This window comes from Lepidochelys kempii, chromosome 11 (assembly GCF_965140265.1).
Source record: "Lepidochelys kempii isolate rLepKem1 chromosome 11, rLepKem1.hap2, whole genome shotgun sequence".
In the NCBI taxonomy this organism is placed as follows: domain Eukaryota; kingdom Metazoa; phylum Chordata; order Testudines; family Cheloniidae; genus Lepidochelys; species Lepidochelys kempii.
Window position 1 is genome coordinate 69606063 of NC_133266.1, and position 20825 is coordinate 69626887.

A 20825-nucleotide genomic window follows, 5' to 3' on the forward strand; every position below is an offset into this window, starting at 1 on the left:
ACGTTTCTTATATCTCTAGCAGTTCTGTGAAATACATAGGGCCAGAATCTCAGCTGGTGCAAATCAACTGTGTTCCATGGAAGTCAATGGAGCTACACCAATTTACAGCAGCTGAGGTTCTGGCTCAGCATACCTCGTCAAGTTTCAGTTGAAACCCAGTGGGATAATCCTGAAAAGAGCATGTGTGAAATTGTCCCACTGTGTGCAATTAACATCTCAGGTGCCCCTTTATTTGTGCATTTCAGATGATCGAGGATGCATGGATTTATTTCCAGCTGGGTTTTTTTGTCAGCTGTCTGACTTCCAAGTCTTTATTACAAAACCTTGTTATTCTTTTCATTAATGGTCTTGGAGTCCTTTGTATCACTTAGGAGGCCCTGAGTTAATTGAGCTGGCAAGAACAGCAGAAAACAGTAAATGTAATTTTTAAAGCTGACTTGGTTTAATCATTTGACTTATTTGAATCTCTTCTGGCTCATTTGATTGCCTCATGTCCTTTTGGGGAAAGAGAAATATTAAATCACTACATTTTATACTTGGATGATATTAATCAGCTAAGAAGTATTAGTGAGGTATGCTATTTAAGATTGGAAGCAAGTCTTAAATCATAAACTCACCACCAGTATGGCAGCATATCTGCTGTCATACTAAGGGCTATATTCTTTCAGCTGATTTGCCATGTGGATGCCAGATAAAAAGCTTACATTAAGTATTATCTTGGCTACAACATGTAAAGTTATTCTTGGGACCCTTCCATGTTCCTACTACAGGATCATCCCTGAACAGGTTATTCCACAGAGGGGACTGGAAACTTGCAGGATTCCTGTAGTTATTTTGCAGGTCAGAAGAATTAATAGACGTGAACTTGGAATGAGGTTTCCATTCCTGCCTTTGGTGTCCCTGAAAGGGTGAAGTGAGGAGAAGTGCTATCCCGGGCTGATTGTCATTCTGGCAGGGGCTAAAAATCAGAAAGAAACTAGCAATAGAAAGAAATGTTGATCAGTGCACGATGCTCCTCACTGGGTGGCTTCCAATGGCCAGCTGTAATCCTAACATTTTTTTAAATGGGGGAACTACAGTTAACTATGTGAAGCACAGGTAAAGAGTGGATCATCCAAGTCTTTGACAGAGGTCTAACCATACAAACTCCTGAGCCACAGAGACTGTGGCTTAGATCCTGGCCCATGCTAAGGTCACTGAATTGCCAGAGTGGCCCAAAAGGACCTTAAAACCTCCTTATACAGGGACCTGGGATTCCCCCCAGCCCCCATGCTTGTCGTTCCCGAATATCTTTTTCCCTTGTGCTGTAAAATAACCAGGCTGGGTGTAATCACAGACGTTGTCCCTGGGCAGGTTTTAGTAACAGGCAGCCACATAATGTCTAATGTCGCATGGCACATTGCATCTAGTGGGAGGGGGAAAAAGGGGGCCCGGGTGGAACCACCCCTTCCCTGCTTTGGGCCTACCAGACCAGAGCTGTGCATGTTAAAGAAGCATGAAGACCTATGTGGCTTTCTCTATGGGCTGTGGGAAGAAAGAAATTGCCAGGAGGAGCCAGCCCCAGAGGCCATAGGCACTGAAACCATCAGGAGTAGGCAGCAGGGTTTGGCATCGTCAAAGTGTTCGCTATGGTTTTGACTGGACAGTCTCTTCCCTCTGCTGATTGGCTGCTTGCTCCAGCCCATCCTGCCCTCTTCCCTCACAGTCTCTTCCCCTCGGCCTCATTCCACCTGCCTGCCACACTCCCCTCCATCTTCTCCCTCGCCCTCCCTTTGCCCTTCTGCTCTACTAAGCTGCTCCCAGCATGGCTCCCCCGGGGATGCTGCACTCGCTGCAGGTGTGAGCCCTGGGTTGGGCCTCCTCCGGCGCCCCCTGCTGACAGTCGCTCCGGTCCCATGGTGGGTCCGTCTTGTCTCGCAGTTCACCCTCCAGCCAGGTCACATTTTAGACACACCCCTTCCGGGATAACAAAAGTCCAACTAAAAGGCCCAACAGAAAAGATCCATTTGCCCCCTTTAGGGCTATTCCTCCACCCGCCCTTGAGGCTCAGTCTTCAGCCCCACTCTGGACTCAATACTTCTTATCTTAGGCGTGTAGACCCTGTCTTTGGGGCTGGTAGGGGAACCCAGGCCCACCCTCTGCTTTGGGGTCCAGCCCAAGGACCCTGTATTAAGCAACTCTTGCAGACATGCTGTTTATCTGGGCCACTTCCAATGTCCAAGCCCTTTGTGCTGCTTCCCTCTAGCCTGTACTTACTACAGCCTCTCTTCTGGTTCCCAGGCCTCTGGCTTCTCCCTGGGTTCTCCCAGCTCCTCCTTTCACTGCAGGAACACTGACCCCTCAGGATTCCCTCCACGCCTTGCCCCCTCTCCAGGGCCCACCACAGGGAATAATTTCAGCCCTGTGGCCTTCTTCAGACTGCCTTCCCCAAGCCCTGTCCAGAGAGCAGCAACTGCCCACCTCCTCTCTCCTAAATTTCTCTGTCCTGGGTCCCTAACGGCACTGGGTGTTCTTCACAAAAGGAGGAAGTGAAAGCTGCAGGGATGGTCCAGGAGAGGGACCCAGGACAGAGAAACCTAGGAGAGAGGAGGTGGGCAGTTGCTGCTCTCTGGACAGGGTTTGGGGAAGGCCGTTTGAAGAAGGCCACAGGGCTGAAATTATACCAATCAAACCTGACATGTCCTCCAGGAGCAGCCAGGTGGGCTAATTGAACTCTCCCTCCTGGTAACCCATTGTTCACCCCTCACACCCACCCAAAACATGTTAAAAGAAGCTGGTGCTAACATACTATTGGCCTATCATCACTCTGGTCACTCTGCTTAGGTGCTCTAGCCCTTCCCCTACCCATTGCCTGTCTTGGCTATTTAGATTGCAGGGTCTTTGGGGCAGGGATTGTTTCCTGATTTACCGTTGTACAGTGCCTGGCGCAACAGACCCTCGTCTTGGTTGGTCACTAATTACTACTGTAATAAGTAATGCATAATAACAACAAAGGCACAGCCATTTTCCTCTTGGACTTGGAAGCATCTTGGCCTAGATATGGCCAGGACATAATATAGTTTGCTTTGGGCCTTTTTGAATTGTTTTATGCTTCAGTTATGCTGAACTCTCTTTTATAAAGGATGTTCCTGGACCTAATTATTATTATTATTTCTTATTTGTGTTGCAGCAGTACTTAGGAGCCCTGATCATGGCGAGGTGCTGTACGTACACACCCAACAAAAAGGCATCTCCTCCCCGGGGAGCTCACAATCTTCTATTGGTGACAGGCACATGTCACAGTTGTAGAAAAGAAAGAGTGAGACGCCACAGTGAGATGCCCAGCTGGCATTTACTGGCATAGCTCTGTTGACATCAGTGGAGCATGCTGCTTTGCATCAGCTGAGGATCTGGCCATTGCTGCCAAGTTTTATGGAAATGTTTTCTGCTCCAGCTGGTTTCCTATGACAGTACATCCATCTATGGGAGCCAGGAGGGTACCTGTGCCTCTCTGCTCTTTCCTTTTCATTTAGGGCTAGATTGTGGGTTAGGCGGTACGTCTGGCAGGGTTGCCAGGATGAATAAGAAACTCCTTTATGCCCCTATGTTGGCTACCCCGGCTTTCGGTCCAGGTGCACAGAAGTGAGCAGGAAGGGAGAGGTGGGGCATGGATGGAGTCATGCCAAACTCTGCTTCCTCAGTGCACTGGCCTGCATTGCTAACCAGTGCCTGGGGAAGGAGAGCAGGAATTTGTTGCTGTATAGGCCATGAATAAGTTACTATTCCATGGAGCATGGAGGACAAAAGTGGGGGACTGTGTGTTTCCTGTAACAGAGCAGCAATGCACCATCCCTTCTTACGGGCTGGGGCCTGGAGGCATGATCTAGCCCTTATGTATGAATGTGCTCTGATCATTGCTCCGCCAAACTTCAACTATGCAGCCTTGTCGGTTTCCCACTATTTGTGGTATCTTCTGCTCATGTGAAAATGTTTTCCTTACCAGATTGCCATTTCCCATTTAGTGAATGCTGATTGTTTCTCTTTTGAAATTCACACACCTGGTTTTTGCCTGTCAATACCCACTTCCATCTTTTAAATGACTTATCATGCCAAAACACATCATAATTTGTGCATCAGCAACGCTGGCAGAACACATCCAAGTACTGTTTTACTTACGTGATGCTACAAACCCCCCAGAAAACATTGGGAAATGGGACAGAACAAATGCCATCGAGAGCTGAGCGTAACCTGTTACGGGACAAATCTTCTTCCCAGCTACCCAAGTGGAATCCTATTGAAGGCAGGGGGCCAAATTCAGCCCTGGCATAACCAAGCAGAGCTCCCATTGAAATCAGAGGGCATTACGTGTTCTGATGCCAGTGCTGTATTTGGTCCAACTACATTTCACCATAACTGAGAAGAGAATTTGTTCCGGTTACGTTATCTTTTCACCCACAGACCTCTAGCAGGAGCCAGCGTGAGTTCTCAGTGAAACATTAAGAACAGGAGAGGGGTTTATGGTATTTAGTAATGGGGGTGGGGGGGCTATAAAATCCTTAATCCATTGACATGGGGGTGGGGGAGTTGCACCGGGGAGAGCATGGGTCTGAGGCCATACATATGGCCCTAACGCTGTATCGTAAGCAGTGGTGAGTTCTGGTGTGAGAATGCAGTTTACACTGATCATCTCTCTCTTCCTGTTTAGGTCACACATTTGGTGCTGTGAAAAACACAACAAAAAATGAGGAGACATCGGCATTTGCCGCTAGCGGCAGTCTTTTGCCTCATGCTCTCAGGCTGTTGTATGGTTGATGCTCAGCAACAGGGAGGTAAGGCTACGGCATCTTTAGAGGGTTTATCATTTTCAAAATGGGGATGATATTTCCTGTTGTGTTTGTGGACGGTTTTAAAATGTGCATGTTGAAAATATATTATGACCTATCAATGTTTTTGACTGAGAGTTAGTCCGAGCATAGTAGATGCTTATCAGTTCCTCACAAGTCAGTCAGCCTGAATGCCAAGTCATAGACATGCCGGAGAGGGCTCTCAAGTTATCCTAAGCATGTAAAGAGCAAATGGTGTCAGTCTGATGTTGCTTTGTGTTGCAAGTGGAGCATTTACATCTACTGGATTGCCACTCTATGTATTGTCTATGCTCCTTGGCAAAGGTACTTTGCATTCCTTATAACAGGGGTGGGCAAACTTTTTGGCCCAAGGGCCACATCTGGGTGGGGAAATTGCATGCAGGGCCGGGGCAGGGGGTTGGGGTATGTGAGAGGGTGTGGTGAGGAGGAAGGGGCTCAGGGCAAGGGGTTGGAGCAGAGGAGGGGTGCGGGATGTATGAGGGGGCTCAGGGAAGGGGGTTGGGGTGCAGGAGGGGTTCAGGCTCCGGCCTGGCACTGGTTACCTGGAGCTGCTCCGGGGTGGAAGCAGTGCTCACCGGAGCCAGGGCACACTCCGTGCCTGCCTGCCCTGGCCCTGGCCCCACACCACTCTGGGAAGCGGCCGACACCATGTCCCTATGGCCCCTGGGGGAGGGGAGGCAGAGGGCTCCGCGCACTGCTCGTCTGTGGGTACCTCCCCCAAAGCTCCCACTGGCCGCGGTTCCCCGTTCCTAGCCCATGGGAGCTCCGGGGGAGATACCCATAGGCAAAAGCAGCACACGGAGCCCTCTGCCCCCGCCCCTCCCCTAGGGGCTGCAGGGACATGGTGCTGGCTGCTTCCTGGAGCGGCGTGGGGCCCGTGGTGCCATGGGGTGGCAATCCCGCAGGCCAGATCCAAAGCCCTGAGGGGCCGGATCCGGCCCGTGGGCCATAGTTTGCCCACCCCTGCCTTATATGACCAAAAGCATGGGAAGAAAAATGGAATGCTGTAATGAAAAGAACACCAACTTCCAGCTGTTGTCACTGATGACCACTGTCTGCATTACCATGCAGAAAGCTTCTTTAGTTTTCTGAAGAGATCTAATAGCATCTTTTGGGTTGTAACTAGTTTAATAGGAGTTCACTGGGAGTAGAAAACACTGGGAACCCAGTATACAGAGGCCAATTCTGCACCTTAGTCCTAATTGACACTAGCAAGAATCTCCTTGTCCAAGCAAAGGTTACATTGTTTGGGTCATAGAGCATAAATTGCTTGCAAGCAATACTCATGTATATTAACATTACTTAATAACTAAGCCTGTATTTTGACTAGCAGAAAAGATTTCCTGGTGCTAAAAAACCATGCTCCAGGAATTATTTAGTGGAACTTTGATCCTTTAATAACAAAAGGCTAAAAGGTGGCTTTAGGCCTGGATCCTGCAAAGCACTGAAGCATGTGTGTGACTTTAAGCTCATGAGTAGTCCCGTTGACCTCAATGGCCCAGATCATCAAAGGTAGTTAGGTGCCTATGTGAGTTAGGCACCTAAATACCTTGGAGGATCTGGGCCAATGAAACTAATCACATGCTTTTGCATCAGTGGACCAGGACCTTTCACCACAGCCCACAGTAAGGAGACGGGAGGAGTCATGCCACTCCAGAGAGAGTGCATAGGGGAATTGTCCCAGAGATAAGTATCATGCTCCTGCAGTGCAGAAGGGGCAGCAATGCATGCTGCTTCCTATGCTAAATGTCATAATTTCTCACCCTGGTGCTCTGGGAATGCCAGGTCTGGGATGAGCCCCTGTGCAGGTGGAGTGGAGGATGGCGTTTTACATCTTTCCCCCTCCTGGTGCCCCCGCACAGGGCGATTCACAGTCTAGCTTCAAATGATCCTTTTGTCTTGCTCCAGGTTATACGGGGAATAGGGGGCTTCATTTGATAATGCAAAATAGGCCAAGTCTGAGGAAGGGTTTGGGCATCATGGACTTATTCAGCTGACCTGTAGAAAATCCTAAACCAATCTGTTTTTTTAAAGATGTCAAAATCGTTGCTGCTGGTGATATAATATTTCTAGTGGATTCCTCTTGGAGCATTGGAAAGGAACATTTCCAACTTGTTCGGGAGTTTCTGTATGATGTTGTAAAATCTTTAGCTGTGGGAGGAAATGATTTTCGTTTTGCCCTGGTCCAGTTCAGCGGAAACCCACACACAGAGTTCCAGTTAAATACGTATCACTCTAACCAAGATGTCCTGTCCCATATTTCGAACATGCCTTATCTGGGGGGAGGCACCAAGACTGGAAAAGGATTAGAATACCTAATCCAAAACCATCTCACTAAAGCTGCTGGAAGCAGAGCAAGTGATGGCGTCCCCCAGATTATTATAGTGTTAACGGACGGACGATCCCAGGATGATGTCGCTCTGCCATCATCTGTCCTTAAGTCTGCTGATGTAAACGTGTTTGCAATTGGAGTGCAGGATGCAATGGAAGGGGAATTAAAGGAAGTAGTGAGTGAACCCCGAGATACGCACCTTTTCAACCTAGAGAATATTACTGCTCTCCACGCCATAGTAGGAGACTTAGTGGCAAGTGTTTGTTCATCTCTGACTCCAGAAATGGCTGGAGCAAAAGGAGTGATTAAAGACGTCACAGGTAATGGCAAACTGCTGTGCTGAGACATTGCCGTACGGATCCTTGAGATAAGTATGGTAATTGCTGGTATTGCACTGTTTAAAGCCTTTGTAGGGGAGAACAGAGATGGATGTTCAAAGGTTTAAAAACAAAGGTTTCCAAGCAAATCGTAGAGTAAAAGCCTGTCACTGTTTGCAAAATACACTGTCCTCCCTGCCAGATTATTAAATCAAGCATTGTCTAGGTCTGTGAGTCAGCGATATGAAAAAAGCATCATGCTTCCTAATGCAGGCCCTGATCCTGTGATCCAATCCCCATGGGCACAAAGGTCAGCCTGCTTGCATGGAGCTGATTGCAGGACTCACTGGCAGCCTCATCTGTAGGAAAATTTTATTCCAGATGAATGGGCTTAATAATGCAAACAACTGCAGAAATCCCTCCGGTAGTCATTTTTGTGCATTCATTAACAGAACACAGGTTTAGGGATTTTTGTAAGAAATACAACTTAGTAGCAGCTTGACTTTAAGGATCTTTACATCTAGCCCCTAATATCCACCATTGGATATCTATGGATATAAATGCACTAAAAGAGGCACACACCCTATACGCTGCCCAGTTGGAAGATAGTCCCAGCATATTAGTTCCCAAGCTGCTACTGCAATGTGAAATAAAGGCCTGCAGCAGTAACGGCAGCCGTAGAAATATTGCCCCACAAGAGCCTGCTCCAAAACTCATTGAAGTCAGTGGGGAGACTGTCACTGTCTTCAGTGGGGCCGGGAACTAGTCCTACGGGCATCAAATGTATCTAGATAATTCAGTTTGTGAAATACAATGGATCACACTAATCTTGTCTGATTCAAAGCCCATCGGCGCCAATGGGAGCCATTCCACCGACTTCAGGAGGGTTGGGATCTGGCCTGTAATGAAGTTGTTTGGGGATAATCTTCTCTCCTCAAAACTTCGCTATAAGCAGAATCTCACTATAGGAAATGAGGACCACTTTGGAAGATGATCGTCTCCTTGCACTGCAGGGAAGATCCCTGCACTTCCAGGAGGCACTGATCACTATAAGAAGCTTCAGGAAGGCCATGTTTGCAGTCTCAGGGTGCTACAGCTTTAAAAACTCTGACTATTCTTCCAGCTCCTCACTGGGAGCAGATGTGGCAAGAATGGCTCCTTCCTCCTGTTGGCTCCCTGCTTGGTAACAGTTGTGGCGAGACCAGGCTCCAGAAATTTCGACTTCCCATTCCCACTCTAGGATAGTGGCAGCTTTTCTTCTGTTCTGCTCAGTCTGATCAAAGAAGGCGGGCAAGTTGGTAATCCCCTGTGCAGTGCTGCAGTAGAGAGCTAGAGCAGTAGGACCATCTTGTAAAAGAAGATGGACCCCCCTGACTTCTCCGGTGCTGCCCTGGATGCAAGTGAGGGCAGAACCAGGCCAATTAATGAGACAATTTTGCCTCTTTATGCAATTATGAAGTTGGAAAATGACTGTACATTTCACATAATAAGGCCGAGTGTTCAAACCTTTGGTTTTATTCCTGAGACTCCATCTAAACATCAATAGCATTTGGGTAATGTAAGACAATAGCGATATACAAGATATAACATTAATCCACTCATTCCGTCTTGTCTAATTAACCTCTCATTTCAATCCCACCAGTTGCTATCCATCATTGCATGATACTTTGCACAAAAATGCGTGAGCACAGGCCTATTGTTTTGCTAAGAATTTGACGGGGCAAATAGACAGATCATTTGCAATCCATGGGAAAATTAAACTTTTTTCCATCAGTGAGCTAAGCTTTCTCAGTTATAGACAATGGATTTTTTTCAATATATGAAATAACTGTGATACCTGACGCTCTGATTGCACTCTATAGAGAGTTCAATATTTTTGCCACTAAAGGCCAAATCCAACTCCTATTGAAGACAATTTGCATTTTGCCATTGCCTTAATGTGTGGAGGATTGGGCTGGTGATATGAAACATCTTGACATGTAACCAGACTAATGTATCAAATTCCCTATTGGCTTATGGACATTTTTATAGAAGAAAATATTTTAAAGCCCAAAATACATGTTTATTTCTGTGAAGGAGTATTTCTGAGGTTACGTCCCTTCAATAATAATTTTGGCGAGTGTTATTTTTCCACAAATAAAATGAAAGGTAACATTAGTACATAAGCTGCATTTTGTCACTGTGTGATTTACACAGCCTATATATAAATTATAATAAAAGTAATGGTGCGGCTGATGATCAATGCTGGATGATATTGGGACATAGCCCAAGCTGATCATCTGTCTAAGATGACTTTATGGTGCCATTCATTTAGCTGGTAATTGACTTTGGTGCCATTCATTTAGCTGGTAATTGACTTTCATTCATTTTATCTTGTGATTCCATGTAGCCCTTTTTTGTAATCTTCTCCACCTAAAAATGCCATGGGCATTATAATACATGAACCAGAAGCGTAAGAGGAAAAACAGATCTTGTATTTGCACTCTAGAAAACACAAACTTTGACAGCCACAGAGTGGACTAGAGTGAATAGGAAAGTCAGCCTTGAATTTGCCCTGATGCCTACATTAAATCTTAGCTGTCTGTCTAATCTGACACTCTTTGCTTAATAGTGTAACAAGCATGCTTTCATTTGTCCTCCATCACTGGCTTGTTCCATCAGTGTGTTCGTAAATACAAGGTTTTTACAGTGATGACAAATTATCCAACGTTTGCATACATTGTATTCCTGTTTCCTCCTGCACAGGAGCTACTCATACTATGATGATGATCACAATCGAAACAACGGTCAATAAATTAAATACCGCTATTAAAAAGAGAGCCAGGACACATGAAACAGATATAAACAAAGCCATGTACTGTTCAAGATATTTCCTCTGCTTTTTTATTGTTTTGTGGGCTGAGTACATCACAGTCTGAAATGATCAATTAAATTAGAAGTTAAGGACTTTCATAGCTTTTGACTAAATCTCCGAGCCCTTAGTCGTTCTTAACCATAGCTAAGGTCTTTTGTTGGCATTGTTTATGGGGACTGAAATGGCTCATGAGATAGGTAAAGGACTAGGGCCTTTTACTGTACCATACGAATCGCATAGTTGCATCATTTGATGGTATTTTGCAAAAGTGGCTCCTGGCAAAGACCAGAGGTGAAATGCTGACCCCATCCAAGTTACTGGGAGTTTTGCCATTGACTTCAGTAGAACCAAGATTTCACCTTAGGTGCTTTAAAGCTTAGAGTCAAAGAAGATTTCCAAAATCAACTTGTCAGTTATTTATTAATGGCTTCAAGATTGCTTAGTTGTATCGTGGAAACATCCGAGTCCACTTTGGGGTATATTCTGCCCTTCCTTCATTTGTACAACTCCCATTGACGCTGGTGAGCACAAGGAGGGAAGAACAGACTGTTTAGGAAATGCTTAGTCTGCTTTGGTAAGTCCTGAACAAAAAGAGGTCCTGCCTCTTTTTCCAATTCATAATTCATTAGATGTACATATTCATGTATGGTGTTGGTGGCCATCCAGGTTATAAGTAAGGTTGGATAATTATGTCATGACTGGTTTCATCAGCCTGTTTTAACATGATTCTGCATTATTTGATTGAATATCCAGTGGTCATGCAAAAATACAAAACCAGATACTTACATTGGTAACCAATGCAAGGTTCTGTGTTTGTACAAAACCACAAATACAAGCACATTTATTTGTGGTCTTTATCTGCATAGTTATTGTACCTGTAACGATAAATCTGTCCCACTAATATTGTGCATGGACTGGACAACTGAGAATAACGTTCTAAAATGAAATACACAGTCACTCGTACGGCCTTCTTTATTGTTGTTCTACAAACACATTTTAGATACTGGTCACTCAGTGTGAAAAAAACAATATGTTCAGCCAACATTTCAAACATACAACACAGCAGATTTCCAAATAGAGGCTGAAACTTTCCATATAAAAAAAGCATACCAGCTGTGAATGTAATTTTACAGCATAGCAGTTACATTTTGTCTTGAAAAAAGTGCAATGAGATAACTTCCCCTGAATTTAACTGTGATTACAAATTATGCTCACATTTCCACTGACTGCGCAAATGTGTGTTTATGTATAAATCTGTTTAGTTCTTTTGGGTCTCCTAACTTCTGTAAATATTTAGACAATTCGCTTCCACAGAAATTATCTAGATTTCACAAAATTGTAAGCTCTAGAGTTTTCCCCCCAGTAAAAATATTGTCCTGGTATTTAACTGTAAAAATGAATTTAGATTCTTTCAAAATATTATTTTGTCTCATGAAACAGATATTTGGTCTGTTAACTCATATTCAATCAGAATGCAGAACTAAGAGGCAAATGTCACTGTCCTCAGTAAACGTGTGTTTTGTTTTCCCATTTTCGTGTTTCTTGCTGTTTTCCAAAGAAACATGTCAGAACAGTGTACAACTGCATGTAATTACTTGTTTTAATGCTTTCACCTTTTGCATTTCTTTTTTTAAAGCGCAAGAATCTGCTGACCTTATTTTCCTTATTGATGGATCAAACAACATCGGAAGTGTCAATTTCCCAGCCATACGTGATTTCCTTGTAAATTTCATTGAAAGACTCTCAGTTGGAACTCAGCAGATACACATTGGGGTGGTGCAGTATAGTGACCAGCCCAGAACTGAGTTCTCTTTGAACCGCTACTCCACAAAAGCTGATGTTCTGAATGCAGTGAAGGCACTTAGTTTCCTTGGTGGTGAGGAAGCTAACATTGGTGCAGCACTCGAATCTGTGGTGGAGAACCACTTCACACGGGCAGGAGGCAGCAGAATAGAGGAAGGCGTGCCTCAGGTTTTAGTGCTGATAAGTGGCGGAGAGTCTAGTGATGATATTCGAGAGGCAGTGTTAGCAGTGAAGCAAGCTAGTATATTTTCATTTAGTATTGGGGTCCTGAATGCTGACAGTGCAGAGCTTCAGCAGATTGCTACTGATGGAAGCTTCACATTTACTGCCCTGGATATTCGTAACCTTGCTGATCTTCAGGAACTCTTACTGCCAAACATTGTTGGAGTGGCCCAAAGACTCATTTTGTTAAATGCCCCAACCTTTGTTACAGAAGGTATGTATGCATTTATAGAATGTTGTATTTCATTGAATGAATGGCCTCTTGCATGTTTAAAACACATCTCTGGTATGTTCTCTGAGAGAGAAAAGAGAAGACACGGGGCTACTTTGAGGAAACGCATTAGCCCAGCAGGCGATGCTTTGACCTCATACTATCACAACAGCAGTTTTAAACAAAATAAGCAGGGTATAAAAAACCAGATGTGAACTCCTCTGATTTGTCAGTCTCTGAAGAACGCTTGTGTCATTCAAACTTACAACATATGTTGCTATAAAGCTTCAATAGAAGGCTTAAGTGTGGCATTTGGTCAGGGAAGTTAACAGATGTAAAATTCAGATGAGGACTATCCAGTGCTATAGACAATGATATGACTGCAGATTGGGATTAATCATTCTTAGCCATTAGCTAAGAAGTAACTAGTAGGGTGGGCCCCAACGTGCAGCTTTCATATCCAGAGCTAGGTTTTGAACAACTACTATGGTGAGAGGATGTTCAGAGCCAATTTGGGTTCAGCGGGGAGCTAGTTGGAATTTTTTTTCCCTCCTGAAAATGTTGATTTTTCACCAAAAACAAACAAAGAAGCCAAAAAATGTTTTTTTTTTCTTTTCAGTAATTGAAAACTGAAATGTTTCAGCAGAGACCAGATTTTTTTTTCTTTTTTTTAGTGTTTTGGTTTTCTGACAAGGCAGAGGAAAGCAGAAATTTTCAGAGGAAAGCAGAAATTTTTGGCAAACATTTTCATTTAGTCAAAACCAGTTTTCCACTGAAAAATGTTTTGATGGAAAACGTCAACCAGCCCTAGCTCATGCCCAGCCCTAGTATGTCAGATTTCTACCCTAAGGGTAAAATTCATTCCTGGGCAAAGGGCTAGTTCAAGGCCTAGGCACTACTTAAGTCCCGTATTTGGAAGACGTAAGTGGCACAACTTAAGTAGAACACAGATGTTGTACAGACCATCTGTACAGGGATGAGGAAGAAAGTTGCATTAGAGGGTACCATTACATTGACCTTAATTTTTTTTTAAAAAAGCAACCCTCAATTATTTTTAGAGGCAATCCCTATCCTATTAGCATAATTTATCCTTAATTACTGTAGCTGAGTTGGTTTGCAGCTTTACATGGAGGCAGTGAAAGCAAATCACTGAAGTGTCCCTTCTCAGTTTAATGGCAATGAAGATTTAAAGTAACATACCAATCTATTTATTACTCAGCAGCATTAACTGGGTTATTGTAACATAATTCATAAAGGGGGGAGGGATAGCTCAGTGGTTTGAGCATTGGCCTGCTAAACCCAGCCTTGTGAGTTCAATCCTTGAGGGGACCATTTAGGGATCTGGGGCAAAAATTGGGGATTGGTTCTGCTTTGAGCAGAGGGTTGGACGAGATGACCTCCTGAGGTCCCTTCCAACTCTGATATTCTGTGTGAATATATCCAGTGACATGTCCCTGAAATAAAACATACCTGTGCTGGAGTTAATATTTAACACATGAATTTTCTGGAACATGCAGGTAATTAGGATCCCTCAGTACTGTCATTTTATAATTGCATTAATTAAGTTAAATTCAGTAATATATGGTTACCATAATAAACATGAAGTGCCATATTTTCAAAGGCCCCCTGTGGTTGAGTGAGCCTTCCGAAATGTGCATGCATCCATTCAGCTGATGCTCCTCTTTGGATACATGAAGATATCCATTTAATAGAATCATAGAATATCAGGGTTGGACAGGACCTTAGGAGATCATCTAGTCCAACCCCCTGCTCAAAGCAGAACCAATCCCCAATTTTGGCCCTCTCAAGGATTGAACTCACAACCCTGGGTTTAGCAGGCCAATGATCAAACCACCAAGCTATCCTTCCCCACATTTGTACATGTCATTACCCAGCTGATATACACAAGAAACCCTTTCTGGATCCAAAGGCCAGTATGGACTATGGTACATTTTGTATGGTTCACCCACTGCGTAGGCATTTGAAAACATCATCCCAAAATGTTTCGGTCAATTACATTCTGAACTATCATTGGAGTTGCATGGGTATAGCCAAGGGCAGAATTTGGCCCAATACCTTATCTTCCCACATGGGCTCCATTCATCCATTGGTAAATGCATGTAATTTTCACTCATGGTAGTTTTTTTATCTAACCATCTGGCCTGGTTTCAAAATTTAATTGGGGCAGTTTATTCTTGTTTAGCTAAAAGCGGCCATTCCAAAACCCATGAAAATCAAGCCCAAAGGACCCAGTTCACAGCTCATCTGTGCATGGGGGCCTTGCAGCTGTGGGATCTGAGTTTAGAACTTTTTTCCAGTTCTTTGATATTTATATGGGAAAGTTTTTTTTTAAAACATTCTACTCAGAGACTGCTACGAGTGTAAAGTTCAGACCTCGCAATACTGCAAGGGTTGTCGTTCATTCTGTTTCTACTTGTATATTTTCTATTTACAGAACAGCTCATTTGAAGAAGTATCAGTCTGAAACATTATACAACAACTGGAATATATGTGTGTCTATATATATGGAGAGAGGGAGGGAGAGACTGGAATTTTCAAAAGTGCCTATGGGAGTTAGGCACTGAAATTCAATGGGATTTGGGCACCTAATTCCCATTTGTGCCTTTGAAATTTTACCCACAATGTACAGATTGTATATTCTACAGGTCAGCGCAAGCTATGAGAACTCATTCCTGCAAGGTTCTAAACACCTCTGTGAAGCACTGAGGCCTAGATGTCATAGGTAGCTAGGCCCCTAACTCCCACAGTTGAGGAAGCCCTTTGGAGGAGTGCTCGTCATTTTTCAGAGTCAGGTCCTAATGGCCTGATGCAAAGCCCATTGAAATCAGGGGGAGTGTTTCCACTGGCTTCAGTGGTCTCTGGATCAGACTTTAAGAGTCTAACCTCCCCGAAATAATCAGGAAGAAATGGTTTTGTCTTAATCTTGTCCATTGAAAGTGGTACGGTGGTGAAGTGGGTTGCTTTTTTGGGGGGTGGTGGTGGAGGGGTGGTAGGTTGGTTGCAGTTCCTGCATTCCTGTTATATGAGGAAATATAGTGTATAATTTGACCATGGCAATCATATTTATTAACAAAGACTTATGCCTTATTGGTCACTTTTGTGCCTGCCAAACTCTTTGGATGATTCACACTAACTTCTATATAAAGTTAAAAAAAAGACCCAGGGCCTCCATGTTTGGATATCTAGCTTCTCACAAGCCCAGAGGATATTTTTTGGCATCTTTCTGGCGGACACAAATCAGTGTTTTAACAAGCCTTTTTATTAAGCTGGCATCCTTCCTACATCCAAATCTCTGGCTTTGTGCCTGGCACCCCTCTCCAGTGGGAAACTGATGAGGAGCAAAACTGGCTGCTGGGGGAACAAATATTGGAAGGGTTTGGAAACTATTCAAGGTTCTGGAAAGTGGCTGAGGTTAAACCACTAATTAATGGTATGTGAATAGCTTAACTTTGGCAGCTTACGTTAATAACATCCTTTTAAACTGGGAAGTCTAGGCAGTTAGAACTAGATTGTGACTTGGATTATCCACTGGCATAGATGGAGTAAGAATTCCTGCATCCCCCTAATATGAGCTGCCTGGACTTTGGGTCCAGGGGCACAGGAATAAAGCTATTCACCTGCTTGCTCCCATCTGGGAGCAGGTTGTGGGCAGAACCTTGGCTTTAACCTTTAACGTAGGACAAGTTATGCAGTCCTTAGACAAGCAAAACGCCAGCTGGAGTCTTTGAAGCCAGTAGGGCTTTTGCCTGAGAAAAGGCATGAGGCCAAACACTAGTCTTATTGAACACCAGAATAAACAGGCAGGGGCTCGCTGATGGGCTCAAGGACTGCCATTTCCTCCCACCACACTAATGGCGTAGAAGAATTGCTACTACCACCCATGAGCTGTAGTAGAGGCTGTTGTTAGAGAGCTTATTTCTTCACTCTCCCACTTCCCTGGTCCTTCTCGCATGAACAGAGAGTAACAATACCTGAAGTTCGAAGGTGCAAACAATTCGATGTTTATTGGGGTGAACTTCCAGCAAGCTTAAATACAAGTTCCTTTTTCCTTATTTTTGAATCCCAACTTACTTCCTGTTTGCCCCTAATTTATATAGTATTATTCTTAGCTATACCTTAACCAATCATTCTACTGAAATTTAATTAACCAATCCTAACATATTGTAACATGATTAGCTAACCAATTATATCCCACCACCTTAATTAGTTTACACCCAGCAAAATTAATTATACAGCAGACAGGAACAATCACAGAACCAGACAGAGATTATACAGACAAACAATAGCAAAGTGGGAACTATAATGACAAAACAATACAGAAGTGAGGATTTCACATCCCAGCTATTGATAAGTGAGTTCTTGCCAGACAGGATGCTATCAAACTAAGTTTCCTTTTACATTTTCTAGGCACTTCCCTTTCTCTGGAGGTGATAGGAATACAATCCTGTCCTGATAGTGCCTGACAGCCCAATAGCACCTTATTTCAATGTGACTAGTTTGGAATGTGAGGATGTGACTGTTCGCTTCCCAGCTTATGGCTGCCTCTGCTGCTTAGCCAAAGGCCTTAGCCTAAGAACAGGTCCTCGAACTGTCCCAGTAAGAGAAGGCCCTTACACCAGCAGACAGTGATTTTGATCCTTTCTTTTATACCTCTAGAACTAGCCAAGTGATAAGAATACCCCTAAATTCTTAAAGTACAGGCCTTTGCAGACAGGCCTGAATATCTATATCCTGACAGCTGTTACGTCTGTACTCCCACTACTCAGCACTCTTGGTCTACAAGTACAACATAGTCCTGAACTACTGGCCAAAGGCCCGGCGCATGCTGCCACAGACAGGACTCCGGCAACCTTGGCTGTATTGTGCGCATGGAATATTGAATCCCTATAACAGCCTTCCCACAGCCTGCCTGCCAGTGCATCAACTCCACTGCTTTTTAGGCCTTCTGCTCCAGCGCAGAGGCTGATCACAGCAAAGGCCCCGATTACGGATTTTGCCCCATAAGAGCATCAAACTCCTAAGAGTATTTTAAGATGGCACATTACTTTTCACCGGCCAGCCACATTATAGACAGTATTGTAATACTGTACTTTTCTTGTACCCTTCATTCTTAATTAGCCTAAAACATACAAAACAAGCTGGGCAAGGTTTTCAAAAGTGACTGGTGATTTTGAATGCCTCTGTTTTTGGGTGCCCAACTTGAGACCCCGTAGAGGAGTCTGGCTTCCAGCCCTTTTTTGGAAAATCCAGCCATTATAAGGACTCTTAAGTTGGGAACCCGAAATTAAAGCCCTCAAAATCCCTAGTCACTTTTGAATATCTTGGCCACTGTCATTAAAAAAAAACAACTGGAAAAAAGTGCTCCAGTGCTCCTGTATAAATTGCTTTTCACTGTCACCAAGAGAAGCAATGGATTTGTAAAAAGAAGTTTCAGTTAAGGCTGTATGTGGAAAGCGAAGATGTGGACCCTCTCCCCATCGTATAATTGTTGATTTTCTTATTATGTCTTCTAGGATAATAGTGCTGAAAGTTAAATCAAGATTGCGCAATATTCACATGCACAAATGACGCAATAAATATATATTTATGATAGTGTCTACATATCATCATATTTTATCCTAATACCTATTAACCATGTTAATATTTATTTATCTAGTGCCCACATTTCCTGTGTTAAATATAATGGCATTTTGATGCCAGTATGGCACAACCAACTTTATTTCTAATTACCAGCCCTTCAGACTCAACTGGGAATTTGAAAATCCAGTTGTGTTCTTTCTACTTCTTACATCAACATCCCTATAAAGATTTGGCAGTTAAAATTTAGTCAACAATTTTGTTGAGCCAGAATAGACTCCAGCTCACTCTTCCATAGCGGGGCTGGCTGTGTTGAGCGAAGAACAGTAATAACTTGTTTTATTAGCTAAGGACACAGACAGGACATGAAGACACACAGGGAACAGGTATGTGGAATAAGTGGGAACTGTTCTTTACTTAATTGCTTTTGTGAGCGTAATCATTTTGAGACACATGGGACTAGATGATGTAAATTAGCATGCCTCCGCTGAAGCCAATAGGAATACACCAGTTTATGTCAACTGATGTTCTAGCCCGTTGAAGAGTATGAAGATTTTTCATTTGTGTGTTTTTTTTCTGTGCTAGAATACCCTATGAAATTTCCAGTGTTATTATGATTAGCCTTTGACATTTTCTAACTTTTCCCCATGATTTAGAAAGAGACATTGTTATAATAAATCATATTTTATAGTGGAATTCAATGTAATCCCACACTAGAAAAGGGGAAAATATTCTGAAAGGAAGCACTGTAAAGGTGAAGTTCATGGCACAAAACCAAAGTACCCATAAGAGGCATGTAAAATAACAGTAACACTTACTTCAAGCAAACAAGAAGTCATGTAGCCCGTTCAATTCTTGATGTTGCATTGATAAGCACTGTTGATTGAGCACTTCCACTGACAATATATATGTATATTGTTAATTGCAGTTGTTGAAGTGAACAAGAAGGACATAGTCTTCCTGGTAGATGGCACAACTGCATTGGGACCTTCCCAGTTTGGTGCAATCCGTGATTTCATTGCCAAAATCATCCAAAGGCTGGAAATTGGACCAGACCTTATCCAAGTCGCTGTGGCACAATATGCAGATACTGTGAAACCAGAGTTCTATTTTAGTGCCAGTCAGAATAAAAAAGAGGTCATCAGTGCTGTAAGGAAATTGAAGTTAATCGGTGGTACGAAACTCAATACAGGTTTGGCATTGGACTTTGTTAGGAAAAACTTCTTCACCAGTTCTGCAGGGTACAGGAGTGACGAAGGTGTTCTGCCCATGCTGGTGCTCATTACTGGTGGTAAGTCCACAGATGATGTTTCCCAACCAGCAGCAGAGATTAAACGGAATGGAATTGTGGTTCTCACCATCGGGTCCAAAAACGCAGTTCAGTCGGAACTTCAAGCAATTGCCCAGGAAGCAAACTTTGCGTTCACTTCAGCTAGCTTCAGTACCCCAGCTTTGCAAGGCATTCTCCCTGAAGTGCTGACACCTATAAGAACACTCTCTGGAGAAGTAGTTATTCAAGAAATACCACCAGGTAACCATACACATTTATCAAAGGAGATGTAGCTGACATAGTTCTCACTTCTTATTTTGTACCTAGTAGAGATGAATGAATTGTCCATAATGGATATTTAGTTCAGTTAAATGTTGCCTCTTTTCCATTTGCAGAATGTTCATGAACAGATTGTTAAATTCTTTAATGCATTTGTTACTTGAGGTCTTTGTAAATTTGCCCTTCCCACATATTTGTCGTAAATATTTAGAACCTTAACTTCAAAATTCATGCTATTCTGGTTAATTATGTAAGTCACATGGTATTGTTTCTGATCTCTGATGAGATGATTTGTGTTACTAATCACCATCGAGCAAATTTTGAATACTACAATCAAATATACAATTTGAAATTTGCTTTCAGTGGATATTCGATCGATCATGCAAGCTTAATAATTCTATTTGAAAGTACTGTAAGTTTGATGATAAAGCTTGACCATTCATACGTTCAGAGAAAGTGACCCTGAAAAGTTTGTGAACATTGAGGACTTCTAATTCACTTTCAAATTCAAATGTGCAGAAAAAATTCTCATTATCCACCTATCTATAAAACTAACTGAGTATAAAACTAGTCTAGAATTGGTTGTGTCCATTTAGAGTGTGACCCAAAGACCATTGAAGTCAACGGTTTCTTTCCATTGACTTCTATAGGCTTTGGATGAGACCCTTACACAGTAACCTGAGTAATGGCATCTGAACCAGTTTCCCATGTATTTCAATAGATGATTTTTCTGCCTAAAGATTTTGTACTAAGGGTCTCCTCAGGACTTTTCACCTTTGGACAAGTGTGAGGCTGGATTCTTATAATAAAATACAGAGGGTCATGTTCTAAACTCACATTTCAGTCCCATGTCATGAAAACATGAGACAATTAAGGCCCCCCTTCAGTTCCCATTAAGGTCACTAGAGAGATTCCCATTGACTGAAGTGAAATTCGATCATGACTGTATCATTTTCTAGTTTCTTCAAGTTACTAAAATGATAACCCAGGGTGCAGAAAACCTGTATGGTTTTAAGAATCCTTTCAAAACACAATGACTGCTCCCTACGGAGAGTTGCCATTTTATAAATCAGTTTGCCTGCACTGGTCCTTAAT

General features: G+C 43.2%; 1 protein-coding gene across 1 annotated transcript in view; it reads left to right on the top strand.

Annotated features, from left to right (window-relative positions):
- Positions 1-20825, top strand: part of COL6A3 (collagen type VI alpha 3 chain) — a 109484-nt gene that overhangs the window by 24676 nt on the left and 63983 nt on the right. Inside the window, exons 2-5 of the mRNA XM_073306772.1 lie at positions 4685-4808; positions 6879-7496; positions 11984-12586; positions 19110-19712. Coding sequence (XP_073162873.1) covers positions 4721-4808; positions 6879-7496; positions 11984-12586; positions 19110-19712 — 1912 coding nt within the window. The 5' untranslated portion in view covers positions 4685-4720. The remainder of the gene's footprint in view (positions 1-4684; positions 4809-6878; positions 7497-11983; positions 12587-19109; positions 19713-20825) is intronic.